The sequence below is a fragment of the Corvus moneduloides genome, chromosome 6 (genome assembly GCF_009650955.1).
Source record: "Corvus moneduloides isolate bCorMon1 chromosome 6, bCorMon1.pri, whole genome shotgun sequence".
Lineage (NCBI taxonomy): Eukaryota > Metazoa > Chordata > Aves > Passeriformes > Corvidae > Corvus > Corvus moneduloides.
The window spans coordinates 59,602,716-59,625,308 of record NC_045481.1 but is presented as its reverse complement, the minus strand read 5'-3'; the positions used below and the strand labels follow the sequence as shown (position 1 = coordinate 59,625,308).

The window sequence follows — 22,593 nt, the reverse complement described above, 5'->3', positions numbered from 1 at the left end:
AAAATTTTATTCTTGCCAAAAAAAATTTTGTTGTTGTTACTCAGTAGGTAACAAGCTTTTAAAGCTTGTCAGACAGACTAATTTGTTCTTCAGCCGTCTATTGACTGAAAAGGTGGTGGACCACTCATGCAGAACTTGTAACTATCAGTTAGTAAGACTCAACCTGTAGGTGAAAAGCAATATTTTGTTGGGCATAGCTTTCTGTGTTGGAGAACCTGCAATATGTGAAGACCTAGGAGTACCCCTTAGATCTCTCAAATTGTTTAAGTGTTATTGTTGGCTTAAGCTTGTCTATTTAATCTATCTTGCAGAGCAGTCTGACCTTTTTGCGTAGGTCATCATTTGTACTAACCAGAAGCATGAGTAAAAACAGATCAGCATGGTTCTCTCATCAAAGAGGGATCCAGTATCTTAGAAGCCATAGTTTGGGTGGTTATTTTTAAATAAGCATAGTATTTGTTTTTATCAGAAGTCCAAAGATTTATTGTATTCAGGGATTGGGGGTGGAGAGAGGAAAAGAGGGTTGACTTCACTGCTTGCTGTTTTCTATAATAAGGCTTCCCTAAAATTTTGAGGTTTAACCATAAAAGATGAGTAACAGGTTAAAAGTCTCATCTGTTCTGTTGAACAATATAATTTTGAGACTTATATTTTAGCTAGGTTAAGAAATTCATCTGGGAATACTGCTATACATATTGAGATTTCTCTGGATACTAAAGGACTATCATAGGATTGTAAACTTCACCACTGTCATTAAATTGAAGTAGCAAATTTTACTGCAGATTATCAAAGCTGAAGTGGTATCTCTGCTTTTAGAAAAGGGTGTTTTGATGTCATTGCTAACCTGATGGGAATAACATGGTTTATATCTTGCCTGAAAGCAGTGCATGTGTAGTACAGCTCCTGAGAGACTCCTGATTCATTGCTGATAGAGCCAAAAAGCCCATATCGAGGGAATTGTTTAATTCTACTCCTTGTAGCAGCTGCTTCATTCGTGGCTTGCCCTGACCAGCCACTGCTTAACACCAGTGAATGTGACAAGATGCAGCATCTTTGGTGTGAAGCTGCAAATGCTGAGCTTTGTACAAATGAAGCTCCTATTTATTTTTTTAGATAAATTTCATGTAACAGCTTTTAAGATGCTGTGGAAACAGATACTTTACAATGTTTTCCTCCCTAGCAAAGAAATCTGTGACCCTGCAATTGGAGGAGAGATCATCATGTGCCCGCTTTGTGACCGAGAGTGTGAATACTGGAGACTAAACACCACCTGTGAGTCCTCGCAGGTCTGTATCTGGTTCTGCAGCCACTTGCCATTTTTGTTCGTCCTGAAAACTGTCTGGGTACTGACCTGTTCCTGGGTTATTCTGTTGCAGTATTCCCATTTGTTTGACAACGTGGCAACTCTTTTTTTTGCCATTTTCATGGGCATATGGGGTGAGTACATTTGGTAAGTTTTATGTCAAGCAATAAGGAGATCTTGGCCAAGCTGCTGAGGGACACTGGATGAAGTGGGAAGAAGGGGAATAAAGGCTTCACCATAGTATCTTGCCTCAGGTGCAAAAGTGATGAAAGAGTGAAAATAATTCACAGTTACAGAGGAATTAAGACTTAAAAAAACCCAAAGAAAATCTAGCATGCATCTAGGATACTGTAAGAATATCATAAGTATTGTGTACTTTCAACTGCTAACATTTGATTCTTTCCTTAGTAACCAGAGCAGCCTATATAAGAGTCCTCTCTGCTAAGTCCTGCACATCATCAGTGTCCCTGTGAGGGAGTTGGGAGCTTTGTGTCCCTGTCACTGGGTGGTGGTCCCATCACTGCCACTCTATTAGCTGTACTTTTGGGATGAGAAAATTCATTGGGTTCTACTCCAGTGAACTTCATGCATTGTAGTATGTTCTGATGATGTAGAAATTGGTGATTTCTGGCCTCTATAATCATAGTTTCACACCAATGATACTTCTTCAGACTTTTACGTTCATATTGTGTAGAATACATGTTCTTTTCTTCAACTCTTTGAAGGTTGCAATTCAGCATAGCATAGTTATTGTTTCTAATTTCTTTAAATACATTTCTCTTGTTTCATTCTGTTTGTATGAAATATCGTAATTAAATCTTCAACTTGTATATAGATATTTCATTAACTCACAAAGATTCTTGTGTGCTAATAGAAAACCTGTGTATTTGTTACCAAATAAGATTTTTGTTGTATGGCTTGTTTTACTAAACTTTTCCGGTTTCCTAAGAACTAGCATTTGCATGACATGGATTAGTCATTCAGGAAGTACCAGCCAGAGAGTTTAGAACTGCAGAAGATAAGCTTTCCTGTGTTTGTCTACATCATAAAATGTCTCCAGTTCCAATAAGAACAATCAGATTACAAAATGTTTATATTTTAAAGTAGTTTATAAGGGCTCTTAAAATGTTATATAGTATTATAAATTTTATAGTTGTTTATATATGAAATCAGTTCCCTCTAGCATCTTAAAAATTTCTTAAGCCAGCCCAACTCTTGATTATATGAAAATCATCAGACATTCACTGTCTTTAAATGAGCCATGATATCAAATAAACATCAAAAAGCAACAGAAATCTTTGGAGCATACTACTGAAAGCTGTTCTGCTTATTTGTTGTAATAGTTATTTATGTGCTATAGATTTATACACAGCAATTAGTTGAATTATCAGGTTCTTTTCCTAATTCATGTTACTTTTTGCATATGCAGAGTAGTTAAGCTGTAATTAAAACATGGTCATCATAACCATGGAAATACCTATATCTTGTCTTGGCATCTTCCTTGTCATCCACTTCTGGAATTCAATTAGCTAATAAATCACTGGGATCCATATTGTGGTCTTATCTGTGAGCTATAGTAGGTAGTCAGTAAAAATAGTTGAGTCACACTGTAAGGATAAATAATAAACCACCGAAAAGAAGCCAGTGCAGATGTTTAACTTGGTTCATGAACTTGTTCACATCTTCCTTGACACTATTTTAACATTTTCAAATTGTAGTTACACTTTTCTTGGAGTTTTGGAAGAGGCGGCAAGCTAGACTGAAATATGAATGGGAATTTGGTTGATTTTGAAGAGGAACAGCAACAGCTCCAGCTGAGGCCTGAATACGAGGCAAAATGTACCCAAAAGAAGAAGAATCCCGTAACTCAGGTAATGAACATGCTGAGTTGACACGTGTGCAAATTCAGTTGTATGCTGAAAGTTTCGTAACAGGAAATCGACACATTAAATCAGGAAAACAAAGGCAAAGTTTATGGTTTTGACACCATATTTACAGCATCTTTCACATTTCAGGGTAGCAGTCCTCTGAAACCTTCATGCCTTTAAAACCACTCTTTCTTATCCATACACAACATATGAAGAAGCAGTCACCATGATCTAAAGTAATAAGTTGGTCTAGCTGTGGTTTTGCTTTCTGATACACAACCACTTTGTTGGGGAACACCAGAGAAAATGAAGGTTGCTGAAGTCCTTTCTCTGAAATCTAATTGGGATAATAATTAGTGACCCAATTTAACTCTGTTAAACACTCTATATAAATATTAGATGTTAATTGTTTTCATTTTAAGTTTATTTTAGGTAAGAGTTATTTCACAAATTTAGGGATCAGCTGGTTGCATTCCAACACAACATCTACCACACCCCGTTTAATGTATTTTTTAAATTATCTTTTCCCTTTCATAGAATTGCATATAAATAGCTTATTGTCACTAATCCTAAGTTATACTTAGATAGCACAGTCTTCAGTAAAGAAATAGAAGCTTAGCCAGAATGTGGGAAGAGTCTTTGTTCTATAAACAGTAGCCCTGTCTTTCAGGCTTGTCTCCTTAATCATAGGAAATTACATATACTAATCTTATTTCTCATGAGAGAGGGTTTTCCCCCTTCTACACACGCAGCATTAATTCTGCTGTTGTAACTAGCTCTGAGTACATTGCACAGAGCTCTTCAATAACAGTGCACTATGTGTAAGAGTGTAGCTCTACTGAAGTATTAATTTCTGCACGTCCAGGAAAACAGGTTCAGGTAAATCAATTTTCATTAGTTAGCTCTACTAATTGAAAACACATGCCTGCTAGTTATGTGTTATTTGCTGGTTTGCATCCCTGTGTATGCTCTGGCTCAAAACCCCCCCTCTTCTGTGGCTGTACAGGGCCCAAGCCCTGCCAGACTGCTGTGGTTGTGCTGCAGCTGAGGGAAAGAGCAGGGAGGTGCTGGCCCTCTTTCCAGCAGGCAAGTGTTGGCCCCTGTGTGCTCTGCAAGAGAGAGTGATCATGTTAGGACAGGGTGGTAATGGGCTGACTGGTTGGCTGTGGTTGTGTACAGCATGGACCAAAACCTGTAGCCAGGTGAGATGAGTCAGCTGTACCAGAGTGCAGCCAAAGGCTTGGGTGTGCTTGTATAGCTGTCCTGAGGGAGAAGACTCTAAATTAATCCGGATCCCTTAGGTGAGATAGGGTTTTTTGAACTTTTTTTAGGAAATAGAAAAGGACTGTAATACACTTCTCCTATCTCAGTGCGAGATAACTGCACTCCTCTGTATTTTCTTAGTATGCATCAACAATTGCCATAAAAATTCAACGGACTATACAAGCCTTTGTTTTGTGACACTTCAATTTACTGTCTCAGTGGTTTTTTCAGAAACTTTTTTGCAGTAGGGGTTATCAGTGATCCCTTATCAGTACCCAATTATAGGCTAACCTGTAGAGGTAATAGTAGTGTAATTTCTCCTATTAGAGCACGTGCTATACTGGACATGTGGAAAGGACAGTGCTTTCAAATAAGTTAATTCTGCAGTAACCAATAAGGTATGTGGGTACAGGACAATGACTTTCTTGTGTCCCACAGCTGGTTTTGCTTCACTTAGAAAATTATTTTGTCATTATTCATGACTCAAAATTCTAAGTGCACTGAAAACTGAAATTGCCATCTTGAGGCTATCATTAATTTATTTATTCATGGTGCCAAACTATCTAACTAGATCATAGCTAGAATCTGGGTTTTCTGATCACAGTAGAATTCTAATTTACATAAATAATGAAGCATTCAATCAAACTTAGGCTCTGTCATTGCACCTTACTGCCTGCATTACATTGGGGGTTTGCACCCATCTGTAGTACTCTGTGACTTGTTTCAAGAGGAGGGTAAGCATTCTACAGTGCCTTGTCCCAAGATTTATCAAATTCAGGTTTATTTTTCACTGCATCTTCTACCAACTGGCATTAGTTCATAAATAGAAGATTCTGTCATAAAACATGCACTCTTGATATTTTAGGAACTAGAATTGGTTGCAAAACTTTACACGAGCATTGAAAATTGTTCATGTGTTGTCTGGGGATATTGGCATGGCTAAGACCCAGTTGCCTGGTGCTGCAGCAAACTTGGCAGCACATTAACAGCCATTTCTTCAACTAAAAAAACAAATAAAATTGAAGGAGTGGAGAAAAGCACACTCTGACTGGCACATCCAAATGACAAATTTAAGGAATCTCAGCAGGAAGAATTTATAAAACTTGAGTCCAGTTGTGGACTCAGAGCTGTTTGACAGCTAAGCTAGCATTCCAGTAATAGTTGTGGTCTGCTCATCTCAGGAAGTTGGTCTTTTTCCTTTCGCTACTGATTGATTTTGCAAAAGTTTAACCATTCTTTCCAGGTACTGTCTTTACTTGTAGCAGTTTTATGGCCACTTCTGTCCTGATCTTTCTGCCCCCCCCTACCCCCCACCCTCGCCCCCAGCACACTCAAAATTGTGTCCTGTCTGCCATTTTAGAGGGACAGGGTTCTGGATGGTTTCCCTTGAAATGTGAGCACTTTCATACAGCTGGTGAGAGCTCTGTGTGCTGCTCGATGCTGGAGTAAAATGTGGGAATAAGATGAACTGTGCTGTACTTGACTGTTTCAGGAGATGGAGCCTTATTTGCCTTTAACTAGCCAGGCTATGAGATTCTGCATCTCAGGAGCTACAGTGTTGTTCTGGGTTGAGCATCTTTTTTAATCATCGTTTTACCATATGTCAGAGATGTTGATTATTACTAATCATCCCATTGACACAAATTGGTTTTAATTGTGATGTTAACACATGTTTTTATTATTGTCCTGCAGATTTTCATGCTGTCCAGTTAAAGTGCACTTAAATTCTGATAATTTTTTTTTTTAAAAAAGACATGGGAAATTTGTCACTAATTAGTAATTTGATTAGACATTTTAACATGGGGATAACTTTCTCTGTGACTTATTTGAGGTTAAGGGACACCACCGAAAAAATTGTAGTAAAGGCAAACAAAGAAAAGAATTCACAATAATGAATGCAGAGTGAGTTTCAGAGTGGACAGTTTAATCTAGCGTGTCCTTTCCATCTCCTGTCTATACTCTTCTGTACTTTCTCAGATATGGCATTTTATTGTCTGCTTTTCTTATGCCAACAAAATAATTTTGTTGGTTTTAATGTATGTAATATAACAAACTGTTTTGCCTGTTTGATTTGCATTTCCGTGCTGCTGAACTCATATCCACAAAGAATAAAATTTTAAAAATATAAAGCATGATGGTTTTACATCTTGTTTTTAAAGCTGCATGCATATAGCTATAGAATATAGCTATACCAAGCTGAAGTGTCCTTTCAAATCTCCCTCATTCCTCAGGTGTCCCTGATCATAGCCAGCATGATAGCTGTGATAGTGTATCGCCTTGCAGTGTACGCTGCCTTCGCCAGCCTCATGGAGAACACTCAGACGCTGCAGCCCATCAGCGGGTTACTGACCCCTCAGCTGGCAACTTCAGTCACAGCCTCCTGCCTCAATTTTATCATCATCATGATACTGAATTTCTTCTATGAGAGAATAGCCATCTGGATTACTGATATGGGTAAGCAGAGGTACTTACTTGTAGGCAAAACTTTGAAGGAATCATTGAAGGTTCCATTGAACACCATCAAGGTGTTCTGTGCTGTTGTTCTCAACTCAGGCACATGGCAGCTCTGTACCATGCAGTGGCTTGCAGCAATGACTCAGGTGTATCCATGGCCATACAACCTTTTCCTTGCATTTCAGTAGTTCTCTAACCTTGTTTCTCTTCATATAATGCTTACTTATACTAAAACTAGTCTACAGAGACAATCACAGACCTGAACATAGTTAAAAATCACCTTGTGTTGTATTAGAGTCACCAAAGCAAGATCAGACTGTCTTGAACTAGCAGTATTTCAGTTAGAAATCCTGTAAATATATTTTAAAAAATAAATCACAGCCATCTTTACAAGAAAAAAAGACTAAATAATCATAAATCTTAGTCTGTGGGAAATATGCGATGGGATAGTACATTTTCCATTTTTTTCTGAGCATTGATTCCCTTAGCTCTGGCTTTACAGATTTGGAGTTACACAGATGGAAGCAGAGGTTGTGAGCAGGATGAGAAGCTGTGCCCAGGATGTGTTTATTGTGGCAGTAGCCATTGATAGCAGTAACCTCGCTGCAGAGCTGGAGGCCCAGAAAGAGTGACTGCTTTTGTCATATATTTTGTGTTTGACTTTGCTTGCATGCTGGAAATATCCTTCCTGAGAGCCCTTCTTACATATGGGGGTTTTTTTATTTCATTTATTTGTCCTTAATGATTTAGAGATAGAAGTCCCTGCAGGTGTTTCATAGCAAAATAATTGCAGAATATATTCAGTTTGGGGAGGGGAGCTGAAAATATTAGGTACTTGCAGTTTGTGCAGTTGTCATAAAACAGTTGATTTTTTTTGTGAGATCTTGCAAGTCAAGTCAAGAATGAAGGTGTTTCTTGCAGAAACTTAAAGGGATGTTGCATTTGGTTTATTTTGATTTGTCATAGGCCATCTCTTGTCTCTGAGATCTGTATTCCTTATCTCTCTTGGCCAAATCAGAAACAGGACAAGTAATGACTAAAATTGCCCCTAACAAACACAGAAACAAGCAGAAAATCGTAATTTTTTTCATCTTGCTTTCTTGAGGATCAAGAATTATAAGTGTGAAGGCTCAGCAGTGTAATTTGGCGAGTTTGCAAGTGTAGACGATTGATTTCTCAAGTGTCAGCACCACCTGGGGTTATGTGTTACAGGGGAACAGAACAGTTCACTGGTGTGGGTGGGACTGCTGCCCTCCTCGGGCGGCCGAGGTGGCTGCGCCTGGCCCGGGCTGTCAGGAGTGTCTGCCAGATTTATTCACTCTTGAACACCTTGAAATGCTTCGGCCAGAGTTTGGTGTTGAGACAAGCAGGTATAACCTGCCTCTGGTGCTCTGAACTTTGTGTGCCTCACATCAGTATTTTAACAGCTCACTGAAAATAAAAGTATTTTAGGGAGCTGCAGGCTAGGCAGACTGCCTCACCTGAGTGCTCTGTCCTACACTCCAATATCAGGTTCCCAGTAAATACCTCATGTTCTTCTGGCATGCAAACTTACACCAAGCTTGGAAAACATCGGTTTACTCGGTTATATAAAGCAACTTTACAATAAGGCAGGTGAGTTCAACACATCTGCCAGGTCCCTGAGCAATTCAGAGGGACTTGAATGTTTGTAGTGTATTTCCTTATGCTACTTCCTTGAATGGTTGTGTGTTATCATTTGACAGGACATTTGACAATAATATGTTTAGGGCTTCCTGCTCCCTTTAAAAATATAAATGTGATAGACAATGAGCAGCAAAAGGCGGCAAAATCCTAAGCAAAAGTTTGGTGATGTTTGGTACCTCCAAGATGGCCTGTACTCTCCCCCTATTTTTTCTGCCCATTATGAGCCTTGTCTTTCAGAGGCACATGGGCCATCCAGTTTCTGCTGATTTTTATGGTATAAACATACAGCATGTTGGGGAAAAAAATACTGTAACATACTTCTCTACCACAAAGAAAAAAAAATGATCATGTGTGTGCTTACAGTGAAATCTTCATACTAAAGGAGATTCTGCTAGTTCGAGATTCGTCTTGGATCTCTTAAAGTAGTGTAACTTTTGGGGATGGACAAATGCTAATGGACAGTACAAAGAAGGGGAAATTAAATTTTATAAAAGTTTTAAATATGAATTTCCTTTGCCTGCCTGCATCAAATGTTGCATTGTAAAAATAAGGGTAGGGTGTCTGAAAGCAGGAACTCCATCTGCTGAAATGTTTGTAGGTGTTCTTCTTTTTCCTTTTTTTTCCGTTAAGGTCACTGTACATGATGAGTATTTGTGAATCTGTATCCTTTTGAAAGGAATAAAGGAACATAAAATTACTGTTTTCTGGTTTCACAGAGATCCCCAGAACTCATATGAGTATGAGAACAGGCTCACTATGAAAATGTTTTTGTTCCAGTTTGTCAACTACTATTCATCCTGCCTTCTATGTGCCTTCTTCAAAGGGAAGTTTGTTGGGTTACCCAGGTGCCTACACATACATGTTTAATCGCTGGCGAAATGAAGAGGTAAGATTTTCTTAATTAAGGTGGATTGTTCCCTTCAACCTGCAGAGTCGTAAATTTCCAACTGCAGGGTTGGTCTGAACTGAGGCTGGACCTCAGCTGGCTATACTGAAGCTGATGCTGAGGCTTCCAGTGACTCTTCCTGCTGTTGCTAGACAGGGAAACACCAGCAGTGAAAACCTGTCAGTCACAAGAGTGAAAAATCCTAAAGGTTTTCTTGGTCCCAGTTCTCCTGAAATACTAGTAGGTCTCACCATAGGTCTTGAAAAAAAAGTCTGGTACTTGAGAGCTCACTGAGTGCAGAAGATTCACCTTTTTGGGGGCTGAGGGGTGTGTGCTGCACGCAGGTCCTGCTGAAGCATCCCTGAATTACTCTGTCTTCAAATGGTTATGTTGTGGTGTGTGTTTCTTCTCACACTTTGAACACTGAAAGCCCTTCTCTAACAGCCTTCCTGAGAGGGTAGCTTAGCTGGCAGTCCATGTGGAAATTAAGTACTGTCCTTCCAAGTTTTAAGATCTCCTTTCTTGCATTTATACAGTAGTAGAATATAGTTTATCTGGGTGATACCCATTATTCATGTCCATTAACACACAGTTTGTTTCCACCAGTGCGATCCTGCGGGCTGTTTGATAGAACTGACGACACAGCTCACCATAGTCTGGCTGGCAAACAGATCTGGGGAATATCCAAGAGGCTATTGTTCCGTAAGTTCCCTCTGACACTGAGATGCTCATCTTATAGCCAGAGGAATTCCTGGCAGGAGTGATTGCCATATGAGGAAGATAAGAAGAAACTCGGAAATTAAGCACAAATTCTGACATGTAGACTCATTTCATAGAGGCTTTCAGCCTCTTTTGTGGAAACCATGCTTATAGAAGCATGTTGTATTAAGGAGCTTGCTCAGAAGAAGGGGAGCTTTACAGAATACCTGAGGGGGAAGGGACCTACAAGGATCGAGTCCAGCTCTTAAGTGAATGGTCCATGCAGGAACTGAACCCATAAGCTTGGTGTTATTAGCACCACGCTCTAAATGCACCAATCTGATCTGCTTCTCTCATGTTAACTTTTTCTGCATATTCAGCTGTGATTTGTAACTGGTGGGGTCGTCGGAAAGCCAGAAATATCCCGAAAATTTATACAGTCGCTGGGAGCAAGACCATGATCTGCAGACATTTGGAGCCTTAGGCCTGTTCTATGAATATTTAGAAATGGGTAAGTTTAAAATTACACATTTGGAATTGAGGACAGGACACCTTGTTACTGACACTTTCAAAAGAACATTTTCTCGATTAATTGTTTGTGGGTTGATGCCACCACTTTCATCTGCATAACAGTGGATGATTAACTGCTGGAAAGCATTAAATAGGTCAGCCCATTTAAAAAAAAAAAAGCTGTCTTTGCATCTTTAGCTGCTGGGAATTTCACAGAAACACTGCAAAGACTTTTGTTTTTCCTCATTTGAATGAGGAACATTATTCTCAGTGCAGCAGCTGCCTTAGTGTCTGTTCTTTCTTGTTCCAAAGCATATTCTTAGCTGATGCCGGTGGAAATTCTAAGTATGGGAAGAGTGCCAAATATGCTGTAAGGATGGGTACTGCAGACATGAGGTCTACGAACTGCTAGAGGAGAATCCCTTCAGCTTTAGTCTTGCACTGATCAGTGCTTCTGTTCAGTCTATTAGACCAGCAGAGGGAGTGTGGGCAAGGGAAAATACAGGTTTTGAAAGGTAACATGAGCATGTCAGCATATAACAGTAGTTTACAAAACCTGTGGAACTGAAACTAGAACTGAAGCTAAGCTAAATCTAAAGGAGACTTTAAAGAAGTTCGTATTTGGCTATTACAAGGATACATTTTGTTGAAAAATGAACGTTTGTATTGTTTTATTTCTGCAGAAATAGTTTTAAGTGTTCTAGAGATGCATAGAGTTATTATCACTGTAATTTGATACGGGGCTGTGATCTTGTGAAATTAACACACTCAGAGCAATCACTGGTGCCAGCCATGTCCTTGCTCTTCCAGAATCAGAACTGAACCACTATGCTCCAACATTGTCCCAGGGCTGCTAAGCTAGTAGGAATTTTGTTGCTCGTCTAAGGTGAATAATTTAGCACTGAAATCATGGAAGAGTGAATGACTGGTGTATGGGAATTTATTTTTATGCACTACCTAAACCAGATGAAACACTCTGTTTCCTTTATTTGAAATACAGTGGCAGTATTGGCTGTGCACCAAGAATTACCACATTCTGTACTGAGATACTCAATTTTGGTAACAACTGAAAGGATCATTGTATATCTTATTTGCAATTCTTAAACTAATGTCAAGACTCCCCAGTGGAACTGTTGCATATAGAATTGGTATGAATGTTTTGATTAAATCAGTAACAATAGGTGGAGGTAAGGTTGTGAGGTGTGTTATCTGTACAAACTAACTGCAAGAGAATAAAACTGGCCTAAAAGTGAAAAATTTGATGGATGAATACCTCCCAATTCCCCTGCAGTTACACACCAGTCATATGAGAACTGCAGCACCCTGAAAGGATTGGTATCCAGCACTGCTGGCATCATTTCAGAGAACGTGAATGCCCATTCCTATGGGTGCTGCTGAATGGCAGCCTGAAACGACAGGAGAAGTCTTGGGGCTGGGGCTGATTGTCACTTAGCTCAGGCTTGAGTAGCATGGCAGAAGTTTGCCATTTGTCTGCTAGTGGTAGACCCCTGTGATTCTGAGGATACTTTTGGAAGAGCAGATTTTGACACTTTTTTTTTCTCCCTTGCAGTCATTCAGTTTGGATTCATTACCCTCTTTGTGGCATCCTTTCCCCTGGCTCCCCTTCTTGCTCTGATGAATAATATCCTGGAGATTCGAGTAGACTCCTGGAAATTAACCACTCAGTACAGAAGACCTGTGGCTGCAAAAGCACATAGCATAGGAGTGTGGCAGGAAATCCTGAACGGGATGGCCATCCTGTCTGTTGTCACTAATGTAAGTATGTTAGCTGTGCTACATCAACACTGATTCTTCCATGTACTCAAAATGTGAAAAAATAAAAACCAGCTGATACTTATTCTCCTTCATCAACACTGTATCTTGTTAACCTACAAAGATACCATCAAACCATTTAAGTGGTTTGGCTTGTCCGTATGTTGGCAGTGTGCAGCTCCCAATCCACATTTTTTTGGCCATAATCTTTCATTCAGTTGTGTGTGTTTTCCAGCCTTTTGGAGTGGCATAAGCCAGTACGAAGCTTAGTCTGATGAAGCACCCTGATTGCCCAGAGGGAACTGTAGGGGACAGGAAAGGTGGATGAATTCTGTGGGTCAGATGCATTTTTGTCCTTGTCACTATGAGGCCTGTTCTGTGGGAACTCTGCTCAGTCAGCTGCTTCTGGATGCCCCTGTGGGAGCAGTGCCTCCAAGTAGTTTTTATAAGCTGGTAACTTATATATATACACTGCTATGCCAGTATTTCATCAGAAGCATATGTAAAGCAGACTACTGAGCAAAAGAGATGCCTCTTTTTAGTGTGTCTTAGGCAACAAACCCACTTGCAGGTACTGCCAACGTAGCACGATACCTCAGCACCTTAAGTATCTCAAGCTTCCAGGCAAAATGTGCGGAGGCTGCACTCAGCATCTTTTACCAAGGTGAAGTGCCCTAATCATGCTTCTCACCCTTTCTTAATAGATTCTGGGTAATGCCAGAGTCACAGAACCACAACCCCCTTATAAATCTGCTCACGAATTTTGTGTGCCACTTTCTTAATTTCTTATTCCGATTTTTTTTCAGGCCTTTATTGTTGCATTCACATCAGATATGATCCCTCGTTTAGTTTACTACTATGCTTATTCTGAAAATGAAGATTCACCTATGTCTGGATACATAAACAGCAGTTTGTCAGTGTTTCTAATCTCAGATTTTCCTGAGAGAAATGAACCTAAAGAGAATCCAGAAAACTTTGTCATATGCAGGTTGGTGTAATAATAATTATTTTATCACCTGGTTTAGAATACAGCATAAAAAAATCAATGCAGATCTAAGTAGTCCATTAGAAAATAAATTATGTCATTCTCATCATTCTGAAGTGTGCGAGGTAATATTTAGGCTATCAACAAGGTAATGCTTGAGGTGGTAAGAGATCAAGCCAATAACAAAAGCAATCACCACAAAAAAAATCACCCCTAAGAGTCTCGTTGCTAATGTGCATTTTGCTTTTTCTTCATTGGATTTTTTGTTTACTTAATTACACTATTGATTTTTGAGTGAGGAAGGAAATTTATATCCTTGAAGTTGTGAACTTCAGCCTGTATTTTCAAAGATTTTTAGGCTGCATAAGTGGACAAGGAAGCAGAAAAAAGGGGATGTTTAGATTCCAAAGCTGAAAATGAGATATGGTATTTTAAATCAATCCTTATTTTGCTTGATCAGACCAAGAATCAGACCTATCCATTTAAAAAGTAGTCCTTTCTTGCTAGCAGAAGCATTGGAGATTCTAGAATAGTTGGAAAATAACTTTGCAAAGGGTGAAAGAAGAGTATTGATTTGATGAAAAAAATCTCAAAGCAAACAAAAAAAACCCCAAACCAACCACCCCAGCACCTTCAGAAGCTACATTTATTTGGTGGTGTAGAACATGTACTCGAGTCTGTCCTTTAATGAAATTCTGCATCTGTCCAGTCCGTAATCTGTTCATGTCTGTCACATTTATTCAATCCGTGCCCATTACCCTGTGATACATCCCATCACTCTGTCCTGTATTATTTGACCATTGCCTGAAAAACAAGTAACCTGTGTACCAAATTTCATGTCTCACATCCTCATCTCTGCTCTGTTGCTGTGTATGTGAGGGTGCTTAAGCAAACACAAAGATAGAAACAAATTGAGAGGCAACCTTTTTCTGCAAAAGGAAACAGACCATTTAAAACAAGAAAAGGTTCCTTAAGTGACAGCTATACTTGCTTGTAAGTGTCACTAAGCTTGCAGTCTGTCCCAGGCTGACTGTGACATTTCACCTTTGCATGTCTGTCATTCCAACAGGTACAGAGACTATCGATATCCTCCAGATCATGAGAGGAAATACTTTCACACTATGCAGTTCTGGCACATTCTTGCTGCAAAACTGGCCTTTATAATTATTATGGAGGTATGTTCCCAACGAAATTTTCTTCTAACACTGGTACCTTGTGATTTTCTAGATTGTTACTAATATTACAGAAAACAGAATTGCTGGGAGTATAAAATAATCTGTTCCCTAGGTAATAACCGAGTACTCATGTCCTAAATGATTACTATTACTGGGCCTTTTAACTTCAGCGAGCTGACCTCAGAGTAGGAACAGTGAAAATGGCTGAGGAGACTGCTAATGTTGATCAAAATAATCAGCAAAATAAAAAAAGTCTTTATGCCAGTGTAAGAGATGAAAGCCACCAGGACTAGCACTTCCACTCGTCTTGCTTTCATTAAAGAGCTGTATGTGAGATGACTGTATTCAAAATCCAGACAGCGTTTTGCAGTGATGTATATTGGTTAAAAACAGCTAAATCAATAGTTTGGATAACTGGCACTTCAGTGTTAAGCCACTGCTTTGCAAGTTATGAAGGGAAAACGGAGTAGCTAAAGTGCTCTTCTCATCACTTTTCCTGCTGTGTTTCATCAGCTCTCAAAAGCTAAGTGTTATCAGCACAGCTGTGTGAACTTTCTAACAAATCACACAGAGGAGTTAAAAAGTGATGGTTAAGATTCAGGCCCTGACACTCTTCTGTTGGATTTGCTAAATCATTAATGGTTTGGAATTAAAATTTCTCCATAAGACGGTGTGTTTTAATCTTCATGCACGTCTTAAATACACATTAATTTGGTATATATTGTTCCAGGACAGCCAAATGAAATGTATTCTGTTTGTGAACAAAAAGTGACCCATTTGGTGACACATAAAACAAAAGGTGTTTCATTTGGTAATGAGTTGTTAATTTTTTTTCTTTTTAGCATGTTGTATTCATCGTCAAGTTCTTTGTAGCATGGATGATTCCTGATGTTCCTGCAGATGTGAAAGCCAAAATAAAACGTGAAAAGTACTTAACACAAAAAATCCTACATGAGTATGAACTTGAAAAACTGAAGGAGAGACTGTGCCAAGGTGATAAACAAGCCACAGAAAAGGAGTTCATCGCCACGGAAGGGAGAATGGAGCTATCCAGGGCAATGTAGCCAAAACCCAACTGTTGGGGATTTAGCTTGTTTTAGCTTTTCTTATCTGTGGTTTGCTCAGTATGCATCATGTTGAAAGCTGTAGGAGAGTTCAACCCTTCTCTTTCAGTCCAAAGATGATAGACTTTTCTTTAAAAGTTTTACTGAGCTTACAAGTTTTAGGAAATCTACTTAACTGTATGATTTCGGCACTGGTTTTTATTTTCCCATGACTTTGGGTAGTAAATGTAATCTTGTAATTCTAGAATTTGGACTCCAGGTATAAGCGCTGTTAACCACAAAGGGCTCACAGGACACATGATAAGGTCATTTACCACCAAGCCCCCTCTGTGTGGCTAATTGCAAGACTCCAGGCTGTATCTCAGCTGACTGAAAAGGATACCACAGAGGACCACTGCTGTGGAAAATGTTGAAAAATTATTATTTTTATTTTGTGGTCACTTAAATAGAACACTCCTGATTGAAGGGTTAAGGTTTGGGGTTTTTTTTTTATATATTCATATAATGTCTTATGAAACATTGGTTTGAACTTCTGTACATTTTGTAGAAGTAATTGATCTTTAAAGACATATGGGCTTAATTCCACTTGGAATTATTTATAGGCACAGAATTCAGTTAATTCATACTAGTGCAGGAAAAAAAAGCCATAATTTATTTTCATAAAGATATGGTTTACCGAAGAGTTTTCTCTTTAAATGCAGATATTGTGGAATCACCTAATTGCAGGGGGTTTTGAAAAGATGTATGTGATTTGGAGAATAACAGTTACTTAATTTCTCATTCTCAAAAACTACCATTGGAAGATTGTGTTTGACATTGGTTTTGGCCAAAGTTGCTCATTTATTTATTTCTTTGTTTGGATTCTCAGTGAAATGCCAGCAAAGGGCTAAAGCTGTGTGTCTGTCCTCGATGCATGGAGTGTGCCTGTACTCCATGGCAGTGGATTGGGAGCTGGACCACCATATCAGATCTAGCTGAATGGTTTGGTCTTGGATTTTTATCCACAAGATTTTAAGCATGCCGGATAATCTATGTTTATGCTGTTATTGTCCTTATACGTAGTAGCCTGAGGCTTGGGGTTGGGTTGGTTTTTTTTCCCATTTTGAATCTTTGGGAAGGAATTTTTTTTTTCTCTTTTGTTAGGTGGCTTTTCTATGAAGTTACTGAGTTTATAAATGTATAATAAACTATTGGCAAAGTAGCTTCCAGCTGTTTAAGAATGTGCCATCATTTTCTAGTTTGAAGCAGATAGGAATTTTTATGATTTTGCTGTATATTTAAAACATATCAACGCTTCCATGCTTAGTGCCTTGTTTCTTTGCATTTGGAAAAAGGTGTGAAAATGATCTCTGCAGGGCAGTGCCCATTTCCAAAATGTGCTTGCAGGCATCAGGATATAGTGAACCTGCAGACAGAGCTGTTCAGTGTTACCAAACCATGCCTGCCTTGGCACACTTGGGTTTCAGTGCCATGTGGACTCTTGGAGAGCAGTTCATGCCTAGACTGCAGATTGTCATAACACCGGATTATTGAGTTCTCTCATGCTGAATACACCAGGTAGACAAAATTAGAAAATTTTGCTCTATTTGCACTTTGAAAGTTATACTTCCTCGCGGGTATACGCATAAAAATCGAGATTTGTATTCCATATCAGCTGAATGATGTACTGTTTACTAGTACCACAACTTAGGGTATTTTGTTTTAGCAAACCTTGCCTGTGTCTTGGAGTACTTGGCAAGTAACTTTAATGTTGTAACAGTTTTAAATCAATGTCCTGAGTGGAGCTGTTGTTATTAGCTAAAGGATTAATATTAAGTGCCTACCTCGAGCACACATCACGTGGTTTGGCTGCCAGTCAAGGAGTGGATACTGATGTACATTTCTCGTTACTGTAAGTTATTCACCTTCATTCTCTAAGGTTGCTTGATCAATCAAGCATATTGGCAATTCATGTTCATGATGAACTGATCATCTTCTTGAATATTCAAATATATTTGAGATAATGGATCTGTTGGAAGAATGCATGTGTAAATGAATTAGCTCTGCTGCTTAATGTGTAAGCCAAAGAAGAGTATCAGCCATCAGTCGTAATCACATATCAAACACCACAATTTGCACAATGAAAGCACTGTGCTGCATCTTGCACATAAACTGCTAATTAAACTGCTTTATTTAGATGGCGTGGGTTTGTTACTGTTTGCAATGCAAACAGTTGCTTCAAACAGAAAGGTAATGAGATGCAAAAGGATATTTCTGTGCAAAACGTACAACCTGATTGAAGCGGAAAACAGAATGGAAATTCAGTGTTAGATGTACTATTTTTGCTTATGGAAGATTAGTTTCTTCTAGTAATAGTGTCCTAATATACTACCCTTGAAAAGATATCAGCAAAATAGGTGTGTTGTGAATGAACGATGCTGTTTAAAAGCAAGATGAAGAAAAATAAGGAAATACATTTGTTTGGGGTACAGCATTGATATGCAGAAGCCCTGCATGCAGACCCTAAATTTGAATTGATGTTTTGACTCCTACTTCGTGCTTCTTTCAAACTTATTTTTTAAGATCACTTGCTATTTAATGCAGTACAAATAGATGTTTTGTATATGTTGTACCATACAATAGAAAGTGGAAGAAAACCTGGGATCAGCTTATTTAGAAAGAAATGTGTATATATCTTAAAAATATGTCATTACACTTCATAGCATTACTTCTTCATATACAGAAACTGTTGAAAAGAGAATCTGTTGTCATACTAAAAGCTAATATCACATAAAAAAATTAGTCTTAACACCTTTTTACATCATAGTTTGCCTTTACTTGCCATTAAGCAAGTATTTTGACTAAAGGTGTCAGTATGGTTGGGTTTATAATGGTTCACATAAGTTTCCTAAAGTGTTCTTGAAAACTGACAAAAGTAAGGAAGGCCTGGTCAGTTTGGAGATGTGCTGATTCTTACTGTTGGAATATTTCATTTTGATGTGATTCAGTATCTAAAAATGCCCTTTAACCAAAGTGAATGAAGTTCTGTGTTGCAATTACTGTAATTTAAACAACAATAGATTGCCTCATTAGAATTAGTGACACAAAACAAAATTGACATTTCAGGTGTAATACAATCAGGGATTTTTTTTTTTTTTGCAATTAAAATTTAGGTTTTATACCTTGGGAAGATTTAGTGTGGTATGTTCTAAGCAAAGGACTGCAAAAGAAGAATGCTACTATGAGACACTATACTGTTTTTTCTAGAAAGTTTTCTTACTATGCTTTTACTTTTTTATGTAATGATGTCTGTTTGAGGCAACAGAATGGAGTGAAAATAGATGGGAGTTTCTGGCTATTCCACTTGTTTGACTTGTACTGTCGTGTAACCGAGTGGCATTTTTGTTCGCTGAGTATGTTGCTGATACATATGATACACTAATGTCAGAATAAATTTTTTAAACATTCTGCTAACATTTAATATGCACATTTAATAAGACCTAAATCTAGCAAATAAAGCTGCGTTCATTTTTAATGTGCTGTCAACTTGTGTGTGAAAATTCCAAGAATTGAGAGAGGAGCTGAAGTACTAAGAGTCAATGCCTGGAGAGCCTCCTGGAGAAAAGTATTCATACAGATTTCTGCAACTCATGTGTGTAATGTTCATACAGATCCATTTTCAGCCAGGCTGCTTTTCCCTGCATTGTCTGGATACAGTTTTTATTCCTGCAATGCCAGGACCTGAGGTGACTTCTCAAGTTCTCAGTCACACATGCAGTTTCCACGCACAGCACAAGTGGTTCACGTACGTGCACTTTAAATAGCTTTGAGTACATATACTGGAAAAGATCGCAGAGCTGAAGCTTTCCCAAGGGACTGGTAAAGTCTTACTATACATATTTTGATCTTTCTTAAAACTCACTTCTGGTACCAGTGAAAGGCTTTGGATTAAATCACAGGGACTCTGGGTTGAAGTTTATGACTTGCTCTCAGTAGATGTTTTTACCTCAGCATCTCACCTCTCCTGTTGTACCACATTGTCAGGACTCTGGGAACAGGGTCACCTGCCAGGCTTGGTAGGTCATTTCCTGTGCAACTTTGAAATTATAGACTAAGACACATGCAATTTAAGCAAATTAAAGAAAGATATAAGATGAATAAAAGAATCTTCTCTGTATTAAAAAAGGAGAGAAGAAAAAAAGAGCAAAACAAGCAGGGTATAATTATATATTATGGTACCACCACTGATAGGGTACTTAAATTAAGTATGAAAATGAAAACTAAAGCATTAAAATGGAGGAGAAATTGGTAGCAAAGGAAAGAGAGGAGTGAGAAAAAAATATTAAGGAAGGTGCAGTTGATATGCAGGATATAGGGGATATTTATGTAATAAGTTGGAAGTTTTGAGGTGCATTCAAGCTTTGTTCTTGAAGGCAAAACCTTGCCTCCACCAAGGCCTGTGGTAAATGGGTAATTTAAAGTTTAATTTGGGGTACAATGTCATCCAAAGCCAATTATATTTTATGAAAAAGAGTAGCATGGTAGGTTGTGAGAAGACATTCACAAATTCTGGTACAAACTTGGCTCTCTGCATGATTGAAAATTGTAGCTACCCTTCAAAAGTCTTAGTTCCTTCATGAAACTTGTGCAGTAAAATGAAGAGATGCGCCAAAATTCAGTGGTTCTACTTTCTGAATGAGAAAAATAGGTAAGGCATCTATATCATCTACCCAGATTAAAGAGTCTTTCTAAAAATAAGTCCATGTTTATTCTATACAAAGAAAAAAAATATAGGGAGCTTTGAAATAGAAGACGTTTTTCCAACATTTGCATCTCAAGTGGTGTTAAATACATTTTCTTACAGGAGCAGAAAAATAAGTAACCCATTCACCAGTGGATTAGTGGGAAAGAACAGCAAGATGTGGGAAAAACAATATGCCAGCATCTGAAGTCTGCAATTTAAGGTGTGTAGGCTCTGAAACAAAATCTTGTCTAGTATTCCTCAAAATGTTCAAAATTAGTAGAAAACCAGTGTTTCTCAAAATACTGTCTTAAATGTTTAGGACACACTTCTGGGAGACACAGGGGAAGGGTCAGGGGTCCTACCATCTGGTGTGGCCAAGATATTGTATCCAGAGAGGGTAAAGGGAGCCCTCACAAAGGACTTATTTAAAAAACCTTCCTTCCCTAAACAGATGGAGAGAAGGAAAGGGGGGAAAAAAAGGATGATCATTACCATATGAAGGATAACAAAATTATTTCCAGACTATATGAATTACTGTGTAACGTCATTAAGCCACAGCTACGTTTTCTTGTCTGTCTGCCTTGTTAGGGGTGGTCACAACAATTCTTGCCTTGGCATCCTTAAAAAGGAGTAGCTAAATTAAATCTCATTCTGGTTTTAAATAATCAGTTGTCTCAACACAACACTTACATCATTCAGATGCAACTCAGGAAGGGATTTTTTTAGCAAGTACTGAGAAATCTGCTGGGAGATGATGAGTAGGATGTGAAATTCAGCAGCCGTATCAATTTTTGGAAGGTGCATACACACATTCCCCTGCAATAATTAGTGACTATGCTTTCTCAGTCAGAAATGAGTCAGTCTGAACCATTTGATAAAGGTAGGATTCTTTTGAATTATTCTTTTCAACTCCTCAACAAACTACTGCCATTAGCTTGTCAGAAATACTTGTATTTAAGTTACTGACTGACCTCGCTTGGCCCTTGGGTGTTCAAAGCAACCAACACTACTCAGCATTTCAGTTTTGGTACTGAAAGATGCAGAGGCCATAGTAACTGCTTCTGTCATCAGGAGGCATTAAATAAATGAGCTTTGTTGTTATGTTGGCCTTTCCTTAACCACAGTAGGTTTGAAACACTTGATGTTGTGGCTCTATCTGGCCCACACCATCCTTGGCAATGAAAAGCTGCAAAGATAGAAAACCTCTGGCTCAGATGGCCCCTAGGTCTTTGTATCTTCCACACTGGTGGCTTTTACTTATTTTTCTCAGCTAGTGCTTGGAGAAATGTTAAACAAATAGTGCTGGAATGTTCCAGCACTGCACGCTCAATAGCTCTTTTAATAGGTTTTTCAAAAAGGAGTAAAAATGCTCCAGACAGAAGGTTTTAGCAGGGAAAACTGATAGGAAGGCTGGATTCGCTGCCATATTACCTCTTCACAACAGTTTTACTGTCAGATTATCTCAAATAAACATTTCTGCTGACATTAGCCCATTACTAGTGCCAGCAAACAGTAATACAGGTAAGCCTGTTCTCTGGTGGTGGCATCAATATGTTATTCTTCGGATAAAATTCTGTCTCCATCTATTCTGATGTAAATTGTACTATTATTTTCAGATGTGGCCAAGATTTCAACATCTCTGCAACAAAGATCCAGGTAAAAAACCAAACAGCTGAAGTAGATGGGCCAAGAGATTCATATGCAGCTCACCACATAATAGCAATCTGTTAATTTTAAGGTATCTAGAGTTCATGCTGCTCTAAGCAAGCCACCAGTGCATTGCAATCAGGAAGGATTCCCTGCTTTCCCTTTTCACATAGGATTGCTTGCCTCTGTGTCAATGACAGCTTTTTCACTTCCTCAGAAGCAGCACAGGAGACAATGTAGCAGAAAAGTTTCATGTTTTGAGTCAGGGAGAAAGATCCTATACATTTTATGGTAAGCAGTAAGTGCTTTTTCGTTAGGTTTTTGTTTGCATTTATGTGGAAATAGCAAATGATTCTGTGGCTGCAACCTGCCTGTCACAATAACTTGTGTTTTAATTTAAAGATGCCACAGTACATTGAGTCGCCGGGTACCAACATCCAACTTTTTCATCGACTGAACGTACTCTCTGTGGGATGAGTAAAAGGATGATGGTCTAGTTAATGGGGTCGCTGCTGTGATTAGAACTGAGGGAGGTGACACGGGTAGAGGAAATCAAAGCAGAAGAAGAGCCTGCTTCA

The 22,593-nt window shown here is 38.6% G+C and overlaps 1 protein-coding gene across 1 annotated transcript in view; it reads left to right on the top strand.

Moving 5' to 3' along the window:
• Positions 1-19,159, top strand: part of ANO5 (anoctamin 5) — a 55,723-nt gene extending 36,564 nt beyond the window's left edge. The window contains 17 exon segments of the mRNA XM_032111407.1: positions 1,181-1,286; positions 1,377-1,437; positions 3,022-3,080; positions 3,082-3,174; positions 5,927-6,001; positions 6,666-6,888; positions 9,270-9,284; positions 9,287-9,387; positions 9,389-9,439; positions 10,046-10,094; positions 10,097-10,141; positions 10,519-10,557; positions 10,560-10,649; positions 12,219-12,424; positions 13,228-13,409; positions 14,476-14,581; positions 15,424-19,159. Coding sequence (XP_031967298.1) covers positions 1,181-1,286; positions 1,377-1,437; positions 3,022-3,080; positions 3,082-3,174; positions 5,927-6,001; positions 6,666-6,888; positions 9,270-9,284; positions 9,287-9,387; positions 9,389-9,439; positions 10,046-10,094; positions 10,097-10,141; positions 10,519-10,557; positions 10,560-10,649; positions 12,219-12,424; positions 13,228-13,409; positions 14,476-14,581; positions 15,424-15,645 — 1,723 coding nt within the window. The 3' untranslated portion in view covers positions 15,646-19,159.
• The last annotated feature ends 3,434 nt before the right edge of the window (positions 19,160-22,593 follow it).